The sequence below is a fragment of the Dreissena polymorpha genome, chromosome 1 (genome assembly GCF_020536995.1).
Source record: "Dreissena polymorpha isolate Duluth1 chromosome 1, UMN_Dpol_1.0, whole genome shotgun sequence".
Classification (NCBI taxonomy): domain Eukaryota; kingdom Metazoa; phylum Mollusca; class Bivalvia; order Myida; family Dreissenidae; genus Dreissena; species Dreissena polymorpha.
Window position 1 is genome coordinate 88,635,545 of NC_068355.1, and position 21,671 is coordinate 88,657,215.

The 21,671-nt window shown below is 36.3% G+C and overlaps 1 protein-coding gene across 1 annotated transcript; it reads right to left on the reverse strand.

The window, feature by feature from the left end:
• Positions 1-3,749: 3,749 nt before the first annotated feature.
• On the reverse strand, positions 3,750-21,394 carry LOC127839603 (molybdate-anion transporter-like). The gene is made up of 2 exons (XM_052367995.1): positions 21,292-21,394; positions 3,750-5,388 (listed from the first exon to the last, which is right to left on the reverse strand). The coding sequence occupies exon 2, from the start codon at positions 5,365-5,367 to the stop codon at positions 4,003-4,005; it is 1,365 nt and encodes a 454-aa protein (XP_052223955.1). The 5' UTR covers positions 5,368-5,388; positions 21,292-21,394; the 3' UTR covers positions 3,750-4,002.
• Between the last annotated feature and the right edge of the window lie 277 nt (positions 21,395-21,671).

Below are 21,671 nucleotides of genomic sequence, written 5' to 3' on the forward strand. Positions count from 1 at the left end.
TACATTCAAGAGTTTGTATAAGTGTCAGTCAAAGGCATTTTACATGGTGGGCAAACATTTCTTCATCCAGTCCTAGGTCTTCCAATGTCAACACATCGTCCTCTGGCTGATGTGGGACTTAAACCACTGAACGATATCAATGGTCAGTCAGCTGTTCTGCGTCATCTCCATATGCATCAAGGCCTTTTTAAATGCATTGTGCACTTACTTGAGTCCTGGTAACCCCCATGATTTCTTATTATTGTCAACATTACTCCAGAGTTTTTATTTACATTCGGCCCATCACTGCCCAAAGCTACAAGCTTCTTTCTCAATTGGCATTTTATATTCTTTTTCATCCAATGTCTCAATCAAGGCATTGCTGACCATTTCGACGTTAGCATGTACGAACATGAGGCTTTTCAGGAACATTCTACGAACTTCTCTCTTCTGCTCATTCCAAAATCTAACAAGAACATAACATTGCTCTTTGTCCTGTGCATTTTCTGTTTTATCAAATTGTATTGAAAATGGGCTATTTGAAACTTGTATCTTTTTCATAATATCCCTTCTAAAATAAGGACCAAGACCATCTGATATTAGATATGAGACCTTAGATTTGCTCATTGTGAATTGTTAAGAAAATGATCCACATGATGAGTAGGAATATCCACATGATGCCACTTGCATTGCCCATAATGCCTCTGCTTTTGCTATTTGATCGCTCACTTATAAAGGCTTTAGAAAGACAGTCTGCCCCTCCTTTTCAGTATCACCACCTTCTTGTTGGCTGCCTCCTAGTACTGGTGATTTAAATAGCTATGCCTGGCCTTTATAATTGCGTACTTTCATTAGCTGCTTATGTTTTGATCCATCTGCATGGCCCAGTAACTGAGACAGGACAGAATTTGAACAGGATATGCTTTTACAACACACAAAGCAATACACAGCAAAGCAGTTTTCAGAATCTGCCTTTTTTGACAGTGGATCACGATTGTTGTCTATCTTTACTAGCCAAACATATATATCAAGGAAAACAAACCATAAATGCATACCTACAGCAAACCTAAATATATTAAACACACCATGAATACATGTATACATATCCACATAACATTAAATTAACAAAATCAAACAATTATTTTGACAATTAAAGAATTTAAAGACTTGTCACTGGAGAAAAACTATGTGCTTTTTGTAAAAACTAGGAAAAAGTAGGAGACTTTAAAAAAAAATAGGAAAAACATGAAAACTAGGAACGCTGGAAAGACTGTAGGTAGGGAAGGTCGATTTTTCTTCCATTTTTTCCAGACAAGCATGTACTCCAGATGACACGGATAAGAAACGGGACCATACGGCAAATATCTATTCGAAACTGAGCCACTTAACTATCGATCTTCTATAATTAGCGTACATCGAAGCGCCGAAGTTATACATTTGATGTACTCACGTGTTTTTTTAAATTATACTTTCATTCTCGGCCGATTTTGAAAAAATATATATCATTATAAAGCCTATGTTACGTAGTTTTCAGATATATAATATATATATATATATATATATATATATATATATACATTGTATATATATATATATATAAATATATATATATAAAGTTTTTTCTGATTTGGGCAGCCCGGCGAGTTATAACTTTAACTTTTGCAAATATCATACCGTTTTAGAGTCTAGATATACGGTTGACATGTTCGTACTTTATACCGATTTGTAGCGTTTATATTTGGAGTTCAGTTTTAAAAATTACATCTTGCTTAGACGAATTAAATTCTGTATACGATAGAAAACAAGACTGCCAAACTGTGACAAAATACGCCCGTTTGAAGGTTTTGAACAACTTGATAACTTTACCATGACCCATATTTGAACTTGACCTACATGTACATATCATCTAGGCACAACTTCTGACCAAATTTGGTGAAGATCAGATGAAAAATACTTCAATTAGAGAGCAGACACCATGCTAAATGCTTGACATGCACTAAATGACCTCTTGATCTAGTTTTTGACCCGGCATGACCCATATTTGAACTTGACCTAGATATTGTCTAGACACAACTTCTGAGCAAATTTGGTGAAGATCGGATGAAAACTACTTCAATTAGAGAGCGGACATCATGTTAAAAGCTTGAAATGCACTAAGTGACCCTGTGGCCTAGTTTTTGACCCTGCATGACCCATATTCGAACTTGCCCTAGATATTGTCTAGATACAACTTCTGACCAAGTATGGTGATTATCGGATGAACACTACTTCTATTTCAGAGCGGACACCATGCTAAATGCTTGAAATGCACTAAGTGACCCCGTGACCTAGTTTTTGACCGGCATGACCCATATTCGAACTTGACCTAGATATTGTCCAGATACAACTTCTGACCTAGTTTGGTGAAGATCGGATAAAAACTACTTCAATTAGAGAGCGGACACCATGCTAAATGCTTGAAATGCACTAAGTGACCCTGTGACCTAGTTTTTGACCCGGCATAACCCATATTCGAACTTGACCTAGATATTGTCTAGATAAAACTTCTGACCAAGTTTAGTGAAGATCGGATGAAAACTATTTGAATTAGAGAGCGGAAACTGCTGTGGACGCCGACCGCCCGCCGCTAAGGTGAAACTATACATCCCGTTTTTTTAAACGGGCGTATAAAAATGGCTTACAAATGAAAGTAAGTATAGAATGAACGCGGAAGAATGTAGCGCGCGGTCCTAACACAGAAGTGGTGTAAATTTTATAACGAGAAAGCGTATATAGCGGACCCTCTTGATTTTCTTCGGTCCTGATTTTCAAGAATCTTTTTATAATTTTAATTAATTGATACTTTAAGGTAAATAACCTTTCATTTAATTAAACATAATTAACTCATTGAAAATAAACAACAAACGATGAATGTTTTTGACACCTATTTTACTGGAAGTATGAAAAGACGAAAAATATCAAGAGGGTCCGCTATATACGCTGTCTCATCATAAAATTAGCACCCTTTCTGTGCAATAGGGTACGTAAAGAGATACATGATGTAATTGACAGAGGATCATAAATCGACTCTCACAAGTTGATTTCGCTTTGATATTTATCCTACCGGAAAACGGTAAAACAAGTTTAGGGTCGGCACGGCCAATAATAACTTTAGGGTCGGCGCATTTTCCTAGGTAGGGGCGGGTCACCCGAGTCGCAACATTTTTTTTGGCCTAAGCGGTATATAAAACATTTGATAAAGCAACTATTAATCTGTAAACAAACTAACACAATAATGTGTTCAGTAATTTAAAAATCATATAGCATCACCTTGTAATAAACATTACCTACTTTACAATTAACATCGGAAATCATGAGAATGATGGTCCTTATTGTCATGGATAAAATTCAAAATAAATTAAAACTTCCTAAATTTGAACAAAACACACTTTCCAGCACGTTTTGAAAGATTTTCGTTAAACTCACGATACTATGAGGAGGGCCGATGCTATGAGACTAAGGGATAGATGACAGATCTTACCATGCATTTGGTAATACTATAAAGATATTTATTTTCATTCCTCAGGTATCGCTAGGATTGAAACATATAAACTGAACCAAAGCAAACAACGCAGCCCAAGACTCAGCTATTTTCCCGCAGATTTGTTTGACCTCGACTTCTTGCTGATATTATGCCTTTTTGAAATATGAATGCTTATAATTTGTTATATAAAAACAAATATCTATACATCCTTGATATATCTTTGGAAAATAGCATAACATGAGCAAACTTAGTTTCTAGTTAAGTTTTTTTTCAAAAAGGAAAAAGACACTTTTAACAAACTTAAGAATTACAATTCTAAAAGATTCAATGGCCCATGTCTTTAAACGTTTAAACTTAAGTTGCCGGACAAGGCCTTTGGATCATTTCAAAATAATATTACCACAGCTTCCATCTTATTTTGAGATGAGGCAAACAAATACAATACAATTCTCATTTTAAAAATAAAGACATAAAATAGTAATCAAATAGTTATCTGTCTATCAAAAAATATTGTGAATGTGTTCACTTGTCATAAGCGTCCTCTCTTCCTGCACACTTTCATCTTTTTCTGCCAGCTTTTTAAACCTTACACCGCAGAGAACAGCCAACATTAACAGTCCGGTGCATATCACAAAAATCATTCGATTCCCGTGTCTGAATTCGTCCTCATGGAGTAGCATAAGAACAACGCATGCTATCAAATTGATGGGCACTCGAAACCAGTTTGTAATGCTCCATCGGTGCTGCTCTGGAATTATTTTACTTCTCAGATTGCCCATTGCTGGGAAATATATTCCAACTGCAAATTCGAATAAAAGGAACGCGACATACGACGTCTCGCAGTTGAGGTCCTTTCTGTTCACAGGGTTTGTTGATAATACCAAGAACACATTTGATGCAAGAGCTATACCACAGGCACTGATCAGTAAATTTGAAGTATCAAAACGTCTGCTTGACAATATCTGGTATACTGCTTGACCAGATAGAATACACACCATGAAGCTTGAGAATACAATTCCAAGGGATGGTCTTAAGGGTTGGAGAACAGGGGTCCACAGGAATATCACAATGTATATAACACTCTCAAATAAGGCCTCTATCACACCAACCATAAAGATGATTTCTTTTGACAAAATACCCTTCCAACCATCTACGCAGGCTCTCTTGAATTTCACTTTACTTCCGCTGTAGTTTTCACTCCAGTGTGTTGACACGAGGATGCCAGCAAATATAAGGAACGGAACTGCAAGCATATATGGGGCGACTGGACCCAAATCAAACCATTCTGCAAATATATTTGTGACAAGTCCAGCAGTCACTGCCAAAAATCCATTCCAAGTTGATGCTTTTGAAAAAGTCACACTGATCCATTCTTTTGGGAAGTCAAACGTTTCAATATGTTCATGAACATACCAGGCTTCAAAAGCTGAAAATAGCACTGAGGTGGCAACACCACCTATTATTCTCCCAATAATAAGAATCCCATAACTTCTTGAAAGTTTTAAAAAGCATGATAATGAGTACAAGACAGTGAATGACAAACACAACTTTTTCCGCCCGAATTGATCTGCTGCCAGAGGAGCCCACATGCCAATAATAACTGTAGAAGCGAATCCAAACACATAGAGAATAGCTATTTGATCCTCCTCAAAGTTATAGTAGGAGTACAGCTTGTACAAGTACGGCCCTTGAAGCCAGTCGGCAAACATTGCCAACAGATACACGGCAAAATAACTGCGCTGGAACTTCAGAAACTGAGGGTTGTTGCCAATAGATGGGTCTGTCCTTGTGCGTTGTGCAATTATTTGAAGAACAATGCAGGCCAGGCCACAGGCAAAGAAGCAGCCATAGACAATGACCATCATCTTCAATATGTCTGTTGTTACCTGAAATTGTATAACACAAATTGAATAAATATTCATCTTTTGCATAAACTAAGCATTTAGATAAAGCAGAATGGCAGTGTACCTCCCCCCAGGGGCCAGGGCCAAAAAAACTTCTTTGCAAGGGGCCTATTTTTCTTCCCCTTAACCAAAAAGGCCTTTTCCCTACAGAATTTTTTTTTAAATCAGGCATTTTCCTCTAAATTTCTAATCTATCTCAGTATTGTTAATTCCCCAAAGCCAGAAAATTGTGCCTTTTTTCCCCTGAAAAAAGGCTGTGGCCCTTCCCCCAAAGTTGGTGTTTTGGCCCTGCTCCCTTTCATTTGTTTGGCAAGCCCTATTCAAATATGTTGTCCTCTTCCAATTTCATGCCCCACCTGTTTAAAATTGGTCTCACTCGTTTTCATTCCTTTTTTATTTGACATGGTTCTGGTACACAGACACACATTATTTGTTTTAATGATCTTTTCGCACCTGCATAGAGTAACATACAATATCATTTAGAATAATATAACATTATAATTAATAAAGAACTTAACTTATGGGATTATGCTGATTGAATGATTTAATATTAGTACTTAAGTGGAAACAGCATTATTCAGGGTTTTTTTCCCCACTTTTTGGGAAGATTGGAATTGGGAATTTACACATGTAATCTGCATTTTCATGAAATTGGGAAAATAAATTCATTAGCCTTTTTTTCCACACGAAAAGTCCACTGATTAGGGAAATACTAAATTTGATATAACTTTTTATAATCATTCAAATTAAAAGAAAAAAAATCATATAATACTTTGTTAGATGTAATTGAATTAAAATTGAGATAAAATACAAATAAGACTTCTTTCTAAAAAAAAATATTTTTTTTTTTTTCGGAAATTGGGAATTTTTTGCCACATTTTGGGAAAAAAGTATACTTTATGGGATTGGGAACATGGCCGATTTCGGCTATAAAATCGGGCAAAAAAAAACCCTGTTAATAAGTCAATTGCAACCTTTAAAGTTGTAACCCTAGCCCTTTTCAGCTTCCATCCCATTTTTAAACAACCTGGCTAAATAATGAGAGTAACAATAAACAAGCTGTGTTTGTGAAACACTACGTCCCCCATATATTTGACCTTTGACCTTAAAGGATGACCTTGAACTTCCACCACTCAAAATGTGAAGCTTTAAAATATTTTTTTTTGACCTTTTACCTTGAATGATGACCTTGACCTTGAATGATGACCTTGACCTTGAACTTCCACCACTCAAAATGTGCAGCTTCATGATAACGCCGCTTTGAATTATTATTTATGACCTTTGACCTTGAAGGATGACCTTGACCTTGAAGAATGACCTTGACCTTGAACTTCCATCACTCAAAATGTGCAGCTTCATGAGAACGCCGCTTTGAAATTTTATTTAAAACAAGGACTGTTTGTAAAACATGCATGCCCCCATATGGGCTCTCCGTTGTAGTGACAGCCATTGTGTGAATATGTTTTTTGTCACTGTGGCCTTGACCTTTGACCTAGTGATCTGAAAATCAATAGGGGTCATCTGCCAGTCATGTTCAATGTACCTATGAAGTTTCATGATCCTAGCCATAAGCGTTCTTGAGTTATCATCCGGACACCATTTTACTATTTCGGGTCACCGTGACCTTGACCTTTGACCTAGTGACCTGAAAATCAATAGGGGTCATCTGCGAGTCATGATCAATCTACCTATCAAGTTTCATGATCCTAGGAATAAGCATTCTTCAGTTATCATCCGGAAACCATTTTACTATTTCTGGTCATCGTGACCTTGACCTTTGACCTAGTGACCTGAAAATCAATAGGGGTCATCTGCGAGTCATGACCAATCTACCTATCAAGTTTCATGATCCTAGGCCTAAGCGTTCTTGAGTTATCATCCGGAAACCATTTAACTATTTCGGGTCACTGTGACCTTGACCTTTGACCTAGTGACCTGAAAAACAATAGGGGTCATCTGCGAGTCATGATCAATCTACCTATCAAGTTTTATGATCCTAGGCCTAAGCGTTCTTGAGTTATCATCCGGAAACCATTTTACTATTTCGGGTAACCATGACCTTGACCTTTGACCTAGTGACCTGAAAATCAATAGGGGTCATCTGCGAGTCATGATCAATCTACCTATCAAGTTTCATGATCCTAGGCCTAAGCGTTCTTGAGTTATCATCCGGAAACCATTTTACTATTTCGGGTCACTGTGACCTTGACCTTTGACCTAGTGACCTGAAAAACAATAGGGGTCATCTGCGAGTCATGATCAATCTACCTATCAAGTTTTATGATCCTAGGCCTAAGCGTTCTTGAGTTATCATACGGAAACCATTTTACTATTTCGGGTAACCATGACCTTGACCTTTGACCTAGTGACCTGAAAATCAATAGGGGTCATCTGCGAGTCATGATCAATCTACCTATCAAGTTTCATGATCCTAGGCCTAAGCGTTCTTGAGTTATCATCCGGAAACCATTTTACTTTTTCGGGTCACCGTGACCTTGACCTTTGACCTAGTGACCTCAAAATCAATAGGGATCATCTGCGAGTCATGATCAATGTACCTATGAAGTTTCATGATCCTAGGCCCATGCGTTCTTGAGTTTCCGTCTGACAACCACCTGGTGGACGGACCGACAGACCGACCGACCGACATGAGCAAAGCAATATACCCACTCTTCTTCGAAGGGGGGGGGGGCATAAACATTGACCTTTGACCTTGAAGGATGACCTTGAAGGATGACCTTGACCTTCCACCACTCAAAATGTGCAGCTTCATGAGAACGCCGCTTTGATTATTTTTTTTTGACCTTGAAGGCTGACCTTGACCTTGTACTTCCACCACTCAAAATGTGCAGCTTCATGATAACCCCACTTTAAATTATTTTATTTTACCTTTGACCTTGAAGGATGACCTTGACCTTGAGGAATGACCTTGACCTTGAACTTCCACCACTCAAAATGTGCAGCTTCATGAGAACGCCGCTTTGAATTTTTTTTACCTTTGCCTTGAAGGATGACCTTTACCTTGAAGGATGACTTTGACCTTGAACTTCCACCACTAAAAATGTGCAGCTTCATAAGAACGCCGCTTTGAAATTATTTAAAAAAAATTTGACCTTGAAGGATGACCTTGACCTTGAACTTCCACCAGTCAAAATGTGCAGCTCCATGAGATACACAAGCATGCCAAATATCTAGTTGCCATCTTCAATATTAAAAAATGTGTTTATCAGAAACACTTTGTCCCCTTCTGCGCCGCTTTGATTTTTTTTATTGTTGTTTGACCTTTGACCTTGAAGGATGACCTTTACCTTTCACCACTCAAAATGTGCGGCTCCATGAGATACACATGCATGCCAAATATCAAGTTGGTATCTTCAATATTGCCAAAATATTCATAAAATGAGCGATTTTGGCCACATACTTGGCCTCTGACCTTGAACTTACACCACTCAAAATGTGAGGCTCCATGAGATACACATGCATGCCAAATATCAAGTTGGTATCTTCAATATTGCCAAAGTATTCATAAAATGAGCGATTTTGGCCACATATATTTGACCTCTGACCTTGACCTTTCACCACTCGAAATGTGCGGCTCCATGAGATACACATGCATGCCAAATATCAAGTTGCTATCTTCAATATTGCAAAAGTATTCATACAAGAGTTCCGCGGTCGGAGATGACCGCATTGAAGCCGGATTTTTGAAAGTTATAAAGTTATAACAATTTTAACATTTTAACATTTAAGGTCACAGTGACCTTGACCTTCAAATGAATGACATTGAAATGACCAGTGGTCATCTTCTAGTACTGGCCAATCTTTATTTCAAGTTTGAAGACTCTAGGTACAAGCATACCAAAGTTATAACATGAAATAAGAACTTTAACATTTTTACATTCAAGGTCACAGTGACCTTGACCTTCAAATGAATGACCTTGAAATGTCCAGTGGTTACTTACTAGTTCTGGCCAACCTTCATGTCAAGTTTCAAGACTCTAGGTCCAAGCATACCAAAGTTATAACAACTTTAACATTTTTACATTCAAGGTCACAGTGACCTTGACCTTCAAATGAATGACCTTGAAATGTCCAGTGGTTACTTACTAGTTCTGGCCAACCTTCATGTCAAGTTTCAAGACTCTAGGTCCAAGCATACCAAAGTTATAACAACTTTAACATTTTTATATTGAAGGTCACAGTGACCTTCACCTTCAAATGAATGACCTTGAAATGACCAGTGGTCATCTGTTAATCCTGGCCAACCTTCATGTCAAGTTTGAAGACTCTAGGTCCAAGCATACCAAAGTTATACCATGAAATAAGAACTTTAACATTTTTACATTCAAGGTCACAGTGACCTTGACCTTCAAATGAATGACCTTGAAATGACCAGTGGTTACTAACTAGTTATGGCCAACCTTCATGTCAAGTTTCAAGACTCTAGGTCCAAGCATACCAAAGTTATAACAACTTTAACATTTTTTATATTGAAGGTCACAGTGACCTTGACCTTCAAATGAATGACCTTGAAATGACCAGTGGTCATCTGTTAATCCTGGCCAACCTTCATGTCAAGTTTGAAGACTCTAGGTCCAAGCATACCAAAGTTATACCATGAAATAAGAACTTTAACATTTTCGAGCACGCCGCCACCCCGCCCGCCCGCCCGCCCCCCCCCGCCCGCCCGACAACATCAATCTATAAGCCGAGATTTTGTCGAAAAAAATCCGGCTAAAAATGAGCGATTTTGGCTACATATATTTGACCTCTGACCTTGAAGGATGACCTTGACCTTTCACCACTCAAAATGTGCAGCTCCATGAGATACACATGCATGCCAAATATCAAGTTGCTATCTTGAATATTGAAAAAGTTATTGCAAATGTTAAAGTTGGAGCAAACAGACCAACAGACCAACAGACAGGGCAAGAACAATATGTCCCCACTATAGTGGGTGTGGGACATAAAAATAAGCATCCTTAAGTTAATAAATGTTTATATTTACTGAATACACAGCAGATTGAAATGATAAATTTATTAAATTGATTAGATGAATTAAAAATAAAGCAGACATATAAATAACTATTATAAAACTAAAACAATAAATATACATTTGTTGCTTGTTTTTGTTGTTCAATTTGTCATGTTTAACTTTGCAACTAAGTGCATTTGTCATCTGTAGAAGCAAGTCTTGCGCTAGGGTGAAAGTATTGAAGGTCTTCAGTGTTAGTGTTAGTAAGAATACTAATTTTTATCAGGTATGAGACAAATAATGTTTTGCACTAGATATTTAAGTAAAGGATATAACTAAAAATGTTAAGGAAATAGGTTAAAATGTTATTTTGATCCAAGGAAATATGGTCCATTTATAAAAGATATAACAGTAGCAGATATGTGATGAATCCACAGAAAAAATCAAACGAAGTATAAGAAATATCACAAATGCAACGCATAACGGATGCCAACGCTCGGCTGCGGGTGCAGTTTTGAATAAATGAAAGCTTGTCAGAATATTTTTTTTTTAAAGGTCAGTGACCTTCACCTGTGACCCCAAATGGGTGTGGCGTGTAGACCTCATGAAGGTGCATCTAAATATACATATGAAGTTTCAAAGTTGTAGGTGGAAGCACTTTGATTTTAGAGCCAATGTTAAGGTTTTAGCACTGCTGACTCTGGATTGGGAAGACATGACACGACCAGCTGGCTATGACAATACCTCAGGTTTTCTCCGAAAACAGCTGAGCTAATAAATTGATAAACTCTAGAAAGAAAAAAAAAAATAACATGAATGATATCTGGGGGGGGGGGGGTTACAGTTTACTGCATCACCACAGCAAATCAGATTGTTGTAGTATTTACTATAGCTAACAGTATAACTCTTACTCCAGAAACTATACCAGGAGAGTAGCGTGGTTTGCTAGTTGCAATAATTCAACTCTGAGATTTATAACTGAAAGGGCTGCTGAGAGTTGCAATTCCCTGTCTATTTTCCAAAGCTGCAAAATTATATCACTACTGCAAAGGCTAAGGAACACTAATAAAACTGCAAATACTTATCAATGGTTACCTGTCTAAACCACAATCCCTTGCAAATTGTACCATAAAAGCACAAAATAATTGCTTTTTATTTATTTATAACACAAACTGTCACAAAAGTGGACTTAAAGTGTTGCTATAGGTTAGGTCGAAGTAAACCAATATTTTGGACATTGTGAATTGTGATGTAGCCTAAGTTGATAACGATCAAGAATATTTACTATGATCCAAATTTGAACATAGAAATGTCAACAAGTAAAGTGTGTTGAAACATTGTTGTGTTTTGTAAGGGTGCATGCAAAGGATAATGTCTGTAGGTTGCCATCATGCGCATGTACTGATTTAGGTAAAATTTTTGTTTAGTTCATTCATTGCTTCCCTCTATTTATCACGAGCAATGTCTGGAAAGGGATTCACACTGAACTGTCAGTGTGTTTATTAATATGGACTCCCAGAGCCGTCACAGCAAAAAATATGGTCTAAGGTCGTTTCGACCTAAAGCCTGTTCGCCCTAGGTTACCTTTTGTCGTTTTGCCCTGGTATGTTTTGCCCTTACAAGTGGGTTGTTTCGCCCTTATTTTAGTTTGAATTACGATTAAAGCCAATGAATTATCATACCATTATCTTTAATTGAATAATTTATTAAACTACGTTGTATATAACACCTTTCACACTTCTTACACACGGATATTTGACCCGTGAAATATACCGACCACACGTGTGAAAGAGACGTTAATTTTGATTTTGTTTGTTTTGTATGTATCGGTGACTCGTTTACCCTAAACTATATAGAAAATTAGACACATTATTGTGTTTAAATTATATGGTAAATATTGAAGGAAACAATACAGAAGTTTGCAAGATATATGTGCTTCTTATTATCTGCTTATCCCCAAACATTGTTGTTAAAGTACAAAAGGAAGTATGAATTCAGCTTGTGACATTCAAAAGTCTTTAGATAAATCCTTTTGAATTGCTGTATACATAAAAACTAGGGCGAAACAACCCAGGAATAAGGGCGAAACGACCTAGGGCAAATGGGTTTTAGGGCGAAACGACTCACGGGCGAACAGGTATTAGGGCGAAACGACCCAGTTGACTAGTCCATTTATTCCCCGGGGAAAAAGTGGCCTAGGCCAATACTCCCCCCCCCAGTCCAATTTTCGCCCCCATTGATTTTGCATTTAATATATCTTTCCGTCTACACCTTTCGGCCAGTTTTAGCCCCTGGCCAGTTCCCCCCCCACCTTGTAAAAGTAGTTTAAACAATAGATTTTGATAGAGAGTTGCTTAAACTGCCTGCTCACTCTTATCTTTTATTTTGCTAATATTTTACATTTATTCTTCATTTTTCGGCCAGTTTTTCCTCCCTGGCCAGTTTTTCCCCCCTACCATGTAAAAGTAGTTTTATTAACAGCAGAATTTTTATTGAGAATTATTTTTGAGAGTTGCTAAAACTGCCTCCGCCCCATATCTTTTATTTTACCTATCTTTTACATTTAATCTTCACTTTTCGGCCAGTTTGTCCTCCCTGGCAAGTTTTTTCGCCCCTACCTTGTAAAAGTAGTTTTGATAACAGAATTTGATAGTGTTGCTAACACTACCTCTATCCCCTTATCTTTTATTTTACTTCTGTTTTACATTTATTCTTCACTTTTTGTCCAGTTTCCCCCCTGGCTAGTTTTTCCCCCATACCATGTAAAAGTAGTTTAACAACAGAACTTGATTGAGAGTTGCTAAAACTGCCTCCATCCCCTTATCTTTTATTTTACTAATCTTTTACGTGTATTCTTCCAAAAGGTTGCTTAAAATTAGAGTTTCCTTAAATAGCCTTCCTAGGCATGACATTTTAGCAGCTGTTTCCACAAATAACAGGACAAACTTCAATTAGTACCATTAGATACAAGCAAGAGTGGCCAAGGGGTGAAAAAATGAATGAGAGTAATATTGCATTAAGATATCTTAATTACCGTAGTGAAGGGGGGAAAAATGGCCAAGTTTGTTTTGTACAGTCTGCTACAAAGTAGCTGCAACATACATTGTATATGGATCACTTCTCTGTCTGTCTGACTGTCTGTTACGACAGCCACACCTTTGTCCGGAGCCTATTTGAAAAGTACGAAAGATATCAGGCCCGTACCCAGGCCATGGGCCCGGGCCCCCCCAGCTGGCTGTCGAACTATGATTTTTTTTAAATAATCGGCCCACTGCAATTTTATCTCTCGTGCAAGGGCCCACAGTTTACTTTCCCTCAAAACAAAAGAGCAGCTATGTTTTATTGTTCCTGATAAACAAGGGGATTAACGCTCGCCAATCGAGATAAGCCTCTAGGCAATGTTTTCTTATCGCCTTGTACACACATCCCCACTGTGATCATGAATGCTTCATCTATCGATGGTTGATGTAACATGTATTTTGATACGTGCAGCGAATGGAAGCAACTGCTACAGGAGTTCGTAGACTATGGTCTGATAATTGCCGTCGCAAGTTTTTTTTTCTTTGAGAAGGCCCTAGACGTATTTTTCCCTTCTAAAAGTTTATTAAACCTTTTATTGGGAATTTTTAGGTCCCAATATATACGTTTGCATTGAGAATAGGGCCCTGAATTTGAACCGGAACAAAAACACTGACAAAGGTATTAAAACTGAGTATTTATAATTTTTGAAAGGAAATCACTGAAAAAGACTACAATGAGATAGTTAACATGTTTGTTTTAAAGAAAAACAGATTCATAACTTTGCCGAGCAACAAATAAGAATTTGGCTGAATTCAGTATTTAAAATTGAGTACCGAGAATTGAGTAATATCAACCTATTAATGGCTCATTGGTAAAAAAAAAATGAAAATTGAAACAACAAATCGATCTCATTATATAAGTTAACCTGATCCAGTGTAGAAAAATATTGTTTAATTAAATTATCTCTTTCCTTGAATTTGTTTGAAAATAGTAAAATATGTTAAATTGATTATTTAAGACTTTCATCATTTCCCCCAAAAATTAGGCATTTCGCACATTTTTTTCCTCAAAAATGACAAGATCTTTCCCAAAAAATCAGATTAAAAAAACCTGTGACGTTATTGATTTGTAAAAAAAATATGGTGGAAGCAATACGAGAGTTGATGTGGATAATCGTCAGTTTATACCTGTAAGTTTCGGAAATCTAAAGCTTTTATCGTGTAAGTACCTGTTATCGAACAGCACCTATTATCGGACGTTTTGTTTTGGTTCTGTATGCTCATGCGCAAAAGTGCGCATGACGTCACATCGATAAACAAATGGTCGCACATGAAGTCCATTACCAACTTGCCTACTTAGCTTGAAACAAATGCGCCGAAAACAGGTTAAAGAAATGCATTTATTGTTATTTACACCGTTGTGTGTGTTTTTCGCTATTACTTTTTGAATGCATTTATCAAAAAGCATATTTCCGTTTGCAATTTTGATTGCAGCAGACGCAAATTTTTCGCCGAGTCCGGGTCACGTGATAGTCATGTGACTTTGTATATACTGGAGTAGTATTTTTGAAGTGTCGGGTAATAGGTCATGTTTACATCGGCCGCCATTTTGTTTTGTCTGCTAGAGGTGACAATAATCAGGGAATCATTGTTAGGCCACGACTTTTTTTTTTATTGGTTTACAAAAATTATTTTGAAAATGGTCCATCGGGCGGTCGAAAAAAAAAAAAAAAAAAAAACATCATTGGAAAAATAAGTTAATACTAATAACATCAGAACAAAGACATCATATCTTTTATAACCTTAACACAGAGACGAAAAATCTAATTATGCAATGAAACACATCTATATCTTCAAATGAAATGAGTCACCTAAAAGCACCTTTTGTAACATCAGGCAATTTTAAACACTCCATTAAATGACATGCGTTCTTCTCCCATTTAAACGAAAAACTGCGCTTCATTTCCGTAATTCGATGCGCACCATTACGCAATGCGATGCCCGTTGCATAAATCTTATATAAGATAAACTACTCATACACAAAGTTTGTGTTTGCTCTTATTGGACTTATGACATCGTCCATGAAAAAAAATCGAGGTAGATCGATCCCCGCGTCGTCGCGGTAATGTTTGTTAAAGTTGTTGTTGTCGTGAAAACTCGTTGATTTACAACGCAACACGTCTTTTTAAACTGACGCGAATTAATACAATCATATTTGTCAACTTGGCTTTTGCTTTATTTTGATAATTTAATCCAAAGTTTAATGTTAGCAAGTGTTTTTACTGGAATTGTAAACAAGGAGCCAGTTAAAGTCTTCTGAAAATGTGCAGTCTGTGTGAATTGACAGTTTGACGTCATCAAAGGAAAGCCGCTTGCTGTCTGAAGCAATAAAGCGACAAATTTCGCGCCGACAAAATTGGCTTCCTTTGTCTAGCAATCAACATGCCGAACCAATCGTGCGTTTGTTTCTCAATTGCAATCCTCCAATTTAATAATAGCACGTGCATAGCTCCGCCTTCGAATCTTTTGCAGAGAACGGAGGCGGAGTTTAACGGTTAATTGAGCTAGTATTTTTAATACGCAAGTTGAGTTCCGATTTGCCGAAATTTCTCGGCCCTAAGCATTAAAACGACAAATACACTTATCAATGATTTTCCGAGATATACCGATTTGTTCCGATTTCCAAACTTTCTGTACAGTTCCTATAAACTATGGCGGACGTGTGTACAAAATTCCTAAACACATATATCGTAAATAATGGCAGTGTTTTATTGGATTATTTATACTAATTATCAAATTGCAAGGTAATACTTTTTTATCTACTATAATATCGGGTATGTTTAATATAATAAACATGTTAAACAATATAGTTGCGTCACAGACTCGGAAATAAATTTTGATGCGGTCGACATTTTACTGACGCTGATTTTCCTATTGTCTGTAATTAAATAAATTTTGAGAAGTGCCCATAAAAGGACTGGTACATACTGTGTCACATTGAAAAATATCCCGATCTCTGTAATATATGTGAACCAATCGTTGATTGTACTTACTTGATTTTATTCGCAACCGTACTCAAACCGGATCGTTTTTTTTTCTCGTTTCGCTCGTTTTTTAGTGCGGTCGGGAATAAAATGTATAAAAAAAAGACGATTTTCCGATTTTATTTTTTTTCCCATTTTCCAAAAATTAGGGTCGGCGGTTTTGTAAACCAAGAAATATAAAAGTCGTGGCCTTATGCATTCTTGAAGGTAGTTTGCTGGAAAACTTTACAGATAAATCATTCAATGATTGAACTGTTGGTCATTTGTTAAAACAAAATGTTTTTGTCATTTGAAGTGTTTCAATTTTAAGGAAATTTAACGTAATTTCTTAGGTGTTTGATAACTGGTTTGTCCACCATAATATTGTTGTGAATTCACACCAATGTTTAAAGTTTAAGACTTCCGAAATGTGCTGATTTACTTGTTATATTCCATTAATTCATATCACAAAATACGTTTTTATAGGCATTAAAATTCATCTTGCAAAGTGCCAAACTAAAAAAGTATATATAAAGGGAGGGGGGACCCCTCCCAAACCCTCCCCGGTTGGGCCCCCCCAGTAAAAAAAATCCTGGGTACGGCCCTGGATATTTTAACCCGATTTGACATTTGACCTTGATTGCCCTTTTATTAACTTGATGAATTTCCAGCTTATAGAAAATACAACTACTGGTCATGTACGTAATTCCGGCCACTTTTGGGACTATTTAAGAAAAATCTTTAGTGTTAGGCAACTGGTTGAAACTAAACTTCACATATATAATCCTGGGTTCAAAACTCACCTAGCATGAAAATTTAAATAGAATTAGATCGGTGAATGTTACTTAATGAACAGAAAATGATGACATGTAAACTATCCATTTTCGTAGGTTAAATGTACCTAAAAAATCGGCCACTTTTCGGTTTGATCTGCAGATAAAATTACAAAGCAATATCTTTTGACAAATGTCCTCAATTTCAGAGTATTAATCAATGTTTATACTATTAATATTTTTGACTTGAAATTTAAAATAAATGCGAAATTATTACACCATTTACTCCCCCTACCTATTTTAATAAATATAAACAATGGGGAAACTGCTATTTCATTAAAAAATATTTGTTTTTAATGTGTTTAATAAAATTTTTCAAACATAGCTAAAAAAGTAAACACATTTTGTTTGAAAAGTTGACTTCAGTGTTGATTATTAGTAAACGCTTATATATAATATTTAAACATGTAATCTAGCAATATTCTTATAAAGGGAGGTAATTCATATATTAAAAATTTATATTTAGCTTCTAATTTGTATGTTTTGAATATAAGTTTTTGTACAATAAATTGATAAAACTTGGATTAAAGTTTATTAGATAAAATAAAAATAATTTTATCAAATATATTTGTTTCTTATATGATTATAATTGTTGCAACATATGATGTCATCACTTTCCCCATGAGCCAAATATTTCCTGCTATATTTAGGTTATAATATACCAAAAAATTTCCTTAACAAATTCAATGTAAAATCAACAACTTCAACGAAAAATAAAGTCAAACTTTTGCGCGTAGACACCCCCATACCCATACCTTTTCTTAAAGAGCATGCCAAGCCGAATGGATTTAAACAATAAAAAAGATAGGTCATGCAGTATGTAAGAAAGAACTCGACGCGAATCAACGGTCACTGTTTTAAGGCCACCTTTTTACCGGCTGATCTCCAGTTGATGAGGGTTTCCCGCCATCTGTCAAAATCTCATGTAGTCTCCAACCTATAAGCAAAACACTGAATTTGTAGTATACAACAATGTTTTCCCTACCACATGCACACAGAAATATTCAAAAATAAAGTCATGGCAAGTGCACATACAGAGAATTGTGTCTTCAAATAAATGACGTTCCATTTTTTAGAGGGTATAGCATTGAACACCAAAATGATTTAGTATATTGTAACCTAAAGGAGAAATATATTCTGATTAAAATGTGTTTTTCTTGCATATTATTATCTTCCTATTCATATTGCACCAATATATTAAGTTTGGCTGGATTATCTGTCCATTTTGCCATTTTATATCATATTTTCACACGCTGGTGTTTTCCGTCCGAAGAAGGCGATTTTAGGCCTGTTAAAGCTTAAATGTCCCTTTAAGATTTAAAGCTGTTGTGTTCAATATCTGCAACAAAATACCAAAACAAACCAAATGGATAGGCACCTGGGGCTTATGCGGGGTGGGGAAAGAATGAATTTGTTAGATATTTTCACTCTAAGCAGTTTTGATAGTGTCTTTTTAGTGTTGTTTTTTTTAAATAACCCCAAAAATGTCAATTTCAAAGCAAAAAAATCCAATTTCATTTAAAACAATAAACAAATTAGTAAAAATGAAAGATCAAAGATACTTTGAAGTGTAGAAATCAATAAGCTTCCAATAACTTTTTGTTGCGCAACAATAAAAGTGTGAAATCTTGAAAGCGCCTTGTCGCTCGGAGCCCCTTTATTTACCAGCAGCCAATGATATATTCTAGCATATAATGTCATGGGTGCCTTTAAACTGCAGCAGATGGTCAATATGCACTGCCAGCTCTCATTTAGAGGTTCAAGAGAACACAAAATTTTGCATTTTGGGCAAAAAATAAGTACTTTTGACTATTTTTATGGTGGCAATCAGGTCAAAATGGAGGTTCATAACCGAGCGAAAGAAAAAAATGCTCATGTTGGGGGTTTAGACCGGAAGGAAAGGTTAAAATGAACAAGATACATATATGTAGGCAAGCATTATAAGCTTAGCAATGAGGTTCCATGTACTAGCAGGGCCAGAAAGGAGCTCAGATCAATGTAGGCTTCCTGAAAGGGGTTTCTAGTACTTCTTCTGGGCACACAGCTTCACGCAGAATTCTCAACACAACAAATATCATCGATCCATGTCACCTTTGTATGCAAAGACACGCGAATAAGGTCAATACTTCCCTTACATTGCTGAATGAGAGAAGCATGTACCAAATAAAAAACAAAACTGTTTGCTGAAAGTGCCAAATTTTGGCAAAAAGATCCCTCTTAGGTAAATGATGAGGGGGACACTTGCTACAACAATCCTATGTTTAAGTCCGACGCGACATCCTTTCAAGCCAGAACATGAACAGTAAGCATATTGTGAGAAAACAATACCAAACACAAGCTAATTGTAGGGTTACAAGTAGCAAATTAACTCAGCTGTACTGCATACATGCTCAGGAACAAGGATAAACCTGTTAAGTGCCAACTTCCGCTGCCAGCAAAGCACGAGCTTTACGTGTCGGGACGCGGAACTATAGATTCAAACTGAACGGGGAATTGCACAACGGCAAGGGTTTGAGTGACCACAAACCTGATTATGGCAGTATTTCACACCTTGAGCATCATTAATTTGCTTATTTGCTTGTGTACATGATAATAATTTAGTATTACTACCTGTTTTGCCATCAATAACCCTTATGCAGTGGCCCTCGGCTTAGTCGCAGACATTTCTCTACCTGAAAAAGTCAAAATACCCAATTGAAATAGATATAAAATGAAAAAAACACATGCATTTATGTATTTTAAGTGTATTTCTATGAATAATATGAAGTGATAAAGCTTGTTATATTCATGATTGTACTAAATATGAAGGCTGGCTCAGCTAAGCATCTGCTGCACTGTCCAAACTGTAAAAATGTCCGCCATTCCATGTCGGTGAAATGGGGCTCTGTTTGAATGTTAATGCTTTACGCACAAGCTATTGTTGCGTTACTGGATCACGGAGACCCAGGCGTTGAATTCTGACTTCATGTAGCACATTAATGCTACACGGTCAACCAATATGCCTTTGAATTTAAGTTGGAAAGCAATTTAGCCCTTATTCGGCTATATAAGGGTGGAGGGTCAACTTAAAAAACAACTATTCCAGGTCAAATCATCTGAATTCATGCATTAAATGCCCTTATAATCTTCTCTTTTGCTAAGAAATGACCAAAAATCAGCTTTCCCAGTCATATTTTGCACTTGCAGATGATATTTCATTTTTACCTAAAGTCAGTTTAGGTTATAATATACCAAAAAATTTCCTTAACAAATTCAATGTAAAATCAACAACTTCAACGAAAAATAAAGTCAAACTTTTGCGCGTAGACACCCCCATACCCATACCTTTTCTTAAAGAGCATGCCAAGCCGAATGGATTTAAACAATAAAAAAGATAGGTCATGCAGTATGTAAGAAAGAACTCGACGCGAATCAACGGTCACTGTTTTAAGGCCACCTTTTTACCGGCTGATCTCCAGTTGATGAGGGTTTCCCGCCATCTGTCAAAATCTCATGTAGTCTCCAACCTATAAGCAAAACACTGAATTTGTAGTATACAACAATGTTTTCCCTACCACATGCACACAGAAATATTCAAAAATAAAGTCATGGCAAGTGCACATACAGAGAATTGTGTCTTCAAATAAATGACGTTCCATTTTTTAGAGGGTATAGCATTGAACACCAAAATGATTTAGTATATTGTAACCTATATTTGTGACATTTTAACACAAAAGTTTACGGTGATATGGTTCTTACATTTGCAAAATATTGCGAGTGGGGATGGTTTTCATGTTGATTTTTCTAAATAAAAACAAAATATGTGCGTCAAGATCATGAAAATGATTTTACACAGGTGGCCGATTTTTTACGTACAGGCCGGAATTACGTACATGACCAGTAATGAAACATTAGCTAAAGAAACTTCAGCGTACAGTTAATATAGTATTGACAGACCTGTACAGTCGCGCCAGTAAAAAATCATAAAAAGCGACATTTAAAGTTATGGAAGCCAGAACTAATGAAACATTTGTATCATAAATTTAAAACAGTACCTATATTGAACAGCAGAAAATTTGCACTACATGTCAGAATATACGTGGTTACTTTACGGAAGTTTATCATTAATTGCACATATCGATACCGAATGAAACTGAGGCAAAACTCAACTAATTTATGATCGGTGTTACAAATGCGCATTTTTAGTAACCAGGAAACATGTGATATTACACTCGCATATTACATGTGAATAACACTTCATAATGTAAGTTATTTTAACGTAATACTGTGTTGTTTTTTTAAAATATAAAATCAGATGAATGTTATTAATTTTAAATTAAAGAGGTCGATATTAGTATATGTTAATTACCATAAGACTACAATTTATATATTAATTGTGTTTTCTGACATAAGTATTGCGCCTCTTGTTTTTGTG

Coding starts and splice junctions, on each gene's coding strand:
- LOC127839603 (XM_052367995.1), bottom strand. CDS start 5,367: ATGATGGTCATTGTCTATGGCTGCTTCTTTGCCTGTGGCCTGGCCTGC.